This window comes from Hipposideros armiger, unplaced genomic scaffold (genome assembly GCF_001890085.2).
Source record: "Hipposideros armiger isolate ML-2016 unplaced genomic scaffold, ASM189008v1 scaffold_3098, whole genome shotgun sequence".
In the NCBI taxonomy this organism is placed as follows: Eukaryota; Metazoa; Chordata; class Mammalia; order Chiroptera; family Hipposideridae; genus Hipposideros; species Hipposideros armiger.
Window position 1 is genome coordinate 1 of NW_017734382.1, and position 4,158 is coordinate 4,158.

General features: G+C 43.2%; 1 protein-coding gene across 1 annotated transcript; it reads left to right on the plus strand.

Moving 5' to 3' along the window:
• Positions 1-241: 241 nt before the first annotated feature.
• LOC109378744 (UPF0606 protein KIAA1549-like) lies at positions 242-3,966 on the plus strand. Its single transcript, XM_019635032.1, has 2 exons — positions 242-451; positions 3,662-3,966. The coding sequence occupies exons 1-2, from the start codon at positions 247-249 to the stop codon at positions 3,961-3,963; spliced, it is 507 nt and encodes a 168-aa protein (XP_019490577.1). The 5' UTR covers positions 242-246; the 3' UTR covers positions 3,964-3,966.
• Positions 3,967-4,158: the final 192 nt, after the last annotated feature.

The following is a 4,158-nucleotide window of genomic DNA, read 5'->3' on the forward strand; positions in this document are numbered from 1 at the left end:
CCCTATGGTCTGTGTATCGGACTTGGCCCTTTGTCTCAGAGAAGACTTTGAGTGAGATGAAGCTCATTTGTTATTCCACACAGAGGAACTTTCATTTTAACTGTCTCTCTTCCCACTAAGAAAGTGTCATGGGGATTCTGGCACCTGGAACAGTCTAAGGAGCTTATTATGATTAGAATAAATCCTGAATAACACAGTCAAGATTGAGCGCCTGAGAAAGGGCATCTGGAAACATGAGCTTTTAAAATGCTAATGGTTTGTGTTATCTTTCAGGTGGTAAATGTGTCAAGGCTCGAGGGAGATGATAATCCCGTGCAGCTCATCTACTTTGTGGAAGATCAAGATGGAGAAAGACTCAGTGCGGTCAAGTCTTCAGATCTGATTAACAAGATAGATATCCAGAGAGCAGCCATTATCTTGGGTTACCGAATTCAAGGAGCTGTCGCCCAACGTAAGTGCATGAGGCTTGGCCCCTGAGTAGTCAGTTGTCTGTGCTGTGCTGGGGTCAAAAGCCAGCCTTTTTTTTGATAGCAAACTCTGAATTTAAGGCCTTCATGTGTGTCTGTAGTAGATTGATGTCTCAAATCCTTATTTTTAAGTGGCACTTACATACGATGTCAGTTGTTAAAAATCATTTGCCAAGACCTTCTTTATTTCAGTCTCTTGAGGCTGTACCCTTCCCTGCTGTTCTCTACCTTGCATTCTGTATTTGTGGTGTTATAGTAGCTTAAGTTAAATTTAATATTCCTCTGCTACCTCCTGTACTACTACTCTTTTAAAAATTTGTTTGTCTTAGGTAAAAACATGTTTTATCTGTATTTATTCCAACATCTTTTATGTCATATTTTGAAGGTTGGTGGGGACAGTGAGTCACGCAGGAAGCTGGGAGGTGCCCTCTGCAGTTATTGGCTTCCTTCTGGGTCTTTTAACACAAAGAAGTCCTTGATCTTGCTCTTTTCAATCCTGTTTCTCCCCCACCCGGTCCTCACACCACTTCACAATTTAGAAAGCAGTATTTTGCTATTTCTTTATTATTTGGGGCAGATACTAGACCCCTACCCTCCAGTCATGGCTGCTCTCAGTGCCTATTTTTTCCCAACTCACAGATTTTAGGTGTTTAAAATTAAGAAAAGGAGAGGCATGGAAGAGTGTATTTCTCTAAATATACATTGATGAATCAGGCTGCTATTTTTATGTGGCTGTTTTTCCTTTATGATCCTGAGAACAACCCTCATAAGAGCTCGGCGATCCTTGCTCCCAACAGTAGATGGATAAGTAAACGTTTAGAAGGAATTCTGCATCAGAGACTATTGGAGAAACTCTGTACAGAAAGTATGTAAGAGACAAAGGCAGTTTTCAAAATTGACAGCTTTGAAATGATCCTCGGCAGTAGACGATTCTTTGTGAAATCTATACTTGTCCCTGGAAACTAACCAGGATGAGGGCTAATGGCCACACTTTCCCCATTTCTTATAAGATGATGGTAGAGTTGAAGCAAATAACCATTCGTGGTTTGCATTTGTGTACTTGAGCTATGATTGTATATTAGTGTGTTCTATTTCAGAGCAGTAAGGAAAAAAATAACAAAGCACTTAACATTTTTTTCATATATGACTTTTTAACTTCATGCATTTTATTTTTGACATTCAATATTTTATGCTAGTTTCAGGTGTACAGCATAGTGGTTAGACATTTATATAATTTATGCAGTGATCCTCCTGATTAGTCTAGTACCCACCTGGCACTATACATAATTGTTGCAATATTATTGACTGTATTCTCTATGCTGTACTTTACATCCCTGTGACTATTTTGTAACTACCAATTTGTATTCCTTAATCCCTTCCCCTTTTTCACCCAGTTCCCCAACCCCTTTTCCCTCTGGCAACCATCAGTTTGTTCTCTGAATCTATGAGTTGGTTTCCGCTTTGTTTGTTCATTTATTTTGTTCTTTAGATTCCACGTATAAGTGAGATCCTATGGCATTTGTCTTTCTCAGCCTGACGTACTTCACTCATATATGACATTTCTAATCGTAGGAGAGGTGCCCCACTTAAGCTATGCACTTCACCTTTTATAAAAGGTTAATTGCAGCAGGGTATGGGCACCTCTCAAGCCTATTTCCATCTGCTCTTTGCAGCTCTCTTTCTCAGTTTCATGCTAAAAACCATAGGGATCACAATCCTGGGATTGGAAGCCTCAGCCAACACCGAGGCCAGCCCAAGGCAGCTGCGGGTCCTGGTGTTAGGGTTTTGTTCCATCAATCTGTGCATTGAACAGGGTTTTCTAGGTTAGAGCTAGGAAGAGTTGTCCCAGCTCCTCAGTTTGACCCTGTCACTCCTTCTATATCTTCAGCTATTTTCATGCAAAATGAGCTACATAGATACACTATATCCAGGCCATATTTAAAAATATTAATGTTTCACGCTGTCACTTTTTCCGTTTCCTGCTTAGTCTCTGCTCTGTAATTTGTTCTTTTGTAGTTTCTCATGCTTAAAGTGCTTGAGCTCCCCTCCCATGTCACTCTCTTCAGGGCCTCAACCCAAACTGAAAGCAGCACCAAGAATCTTTTTTGTTGTTATGTCTTTGAGCAGAAACATTGAGATCCCATAGCATGTGTTAAGCATTATTGGATACCAAACGAGCGTAAAGCTCAGTCCCTGCCCGTGAAGACGGAGATGGATTTGAAAAGACAAGACTTAAAGCCATGACTGTGTTAATGAGCAAAGTAGTGCAGTATATCAACCTGATACAGTCATGTAATAAAATGCATTTTAAAAGAATAGTAAGGCATCTCCTGCAAGACACAGACAACCAGAACAAAAGAACTTAGACAATGGGGGGAGGGGGGAGAGGGGGAGGAACTAGTGTTGTCATGGAGAGCTTGTTATGCAGCAGCCCGAACCAATCAGGAGGTTCGGGAGAGAGGAGCAGCATTTTGGTTTTCGGATCCTGGTGACTGGACCCTGAGCTTTACGAGGAGCTGAGTCCTCCAAGAGGGTGACTATGGAGTGAAAAGGACGAGGGCCCAGTACTGGGAGGCGGGGTTAAGGAAAGGAGCTGGCAAAGGACATTGAAGCATGATTGTCCAAGGCCATGGAAGATGGGGGGCTGAGGTGGGGTAGGGGTGGGGGTGGCAGGAGGGTGGGAGTAGCAGATTCAAAATGAGTAAGTTTGATTTAATGTGATTTTGAAATTGACAGCTGGTACCTTCAATTAAAAGCCATATTTCAAGGGTTTAGGGAGAGACACAGGTGAGGGGATTAACGCAGTGATCATGTTTATGATTATAGATTATAGATTATGTTTAGGCTTTCTAATTTTTGGTATGGAAGCATTCCTGCACTGAGACTTCAGGGAGAGCTGGTAGAATAAAGTCAGGAGACCTGAAATGAACCTCTACCATAGAATTAGCCATGTTATTTTAGACACATTATATATGTCACTCTGATCCCTAATGTTTTCTAGCTGTGTGGTGTTTGTTGCTTGGTCACGTTTCTTCCTGTCATCAGGAGATCGTAGCCTCTCACCAGCTGCCTAGAGCTGACATGACAGGGACCTTCCAGGTTTCTCACAGAAGAAGGCCCGTTCACCGCCCAGAGGGCTGTCCAGTAAAGGGCTGCAGAGGAGTTATTCAGAGACCTTCCTTCCTTGTCTGCAGCCGTGGACAGGGTGAAGAGGCCGTCGCCGGAGTCCCAGAGCAGCAACCTGTGGGTCATCGTGGGCGTGGTCATTCCCGTGCTGGTGGTGATGGTGATCGTCATCATCCTCTACTGGAAACTCTGCCGCACGGACAAGCTGGACTTCCAGCCCGACACCGTGGCCAACATTCAGCAGCGGCAGAAGGTAAGGGGCAAACCTGCCAGCGTTCACACAGGCATCTTGCAAGATGGGCCGGGGGGAGCTCAGACTCTTGACTCTGAAAGACGGAGAAGAGAGCTGTTGGGGAAATCTTTTGGTTAGAACGGTGGTGTCTCCTTGCCTCCCTGTTTACTTACTGCTGCCCCAATTCTTCTGTTGTATGAACTATATGCCAGAAAGATGAACCTGTATAAAGGCTTCGCAATGCTATGAGCTCTGAGTTCCTCTGCAATTTTATTTTTGAGACGACCAATTAGAAGCTCCCATCTATTTTGGGTATGAATTCTGATCTATTTT

Excerpts from the sequence above, each read along its gene's own strand:
- LOC109378744 (XM_019635032.1), top strand. The coding sequence starts at position 247 with ATGCTAATGGTTTGTGTTATCTTTCAGGTGGTAAATGTGTCAAGGCTC. Across the intron at positions 452-3,661 it reads TCAAGGAGCTGTCGCCCAAC|CCGTGGACAGGGTGAAGAGG; the intron begins GTAAGTGCATGA and ends CCTTGTCTGCAG.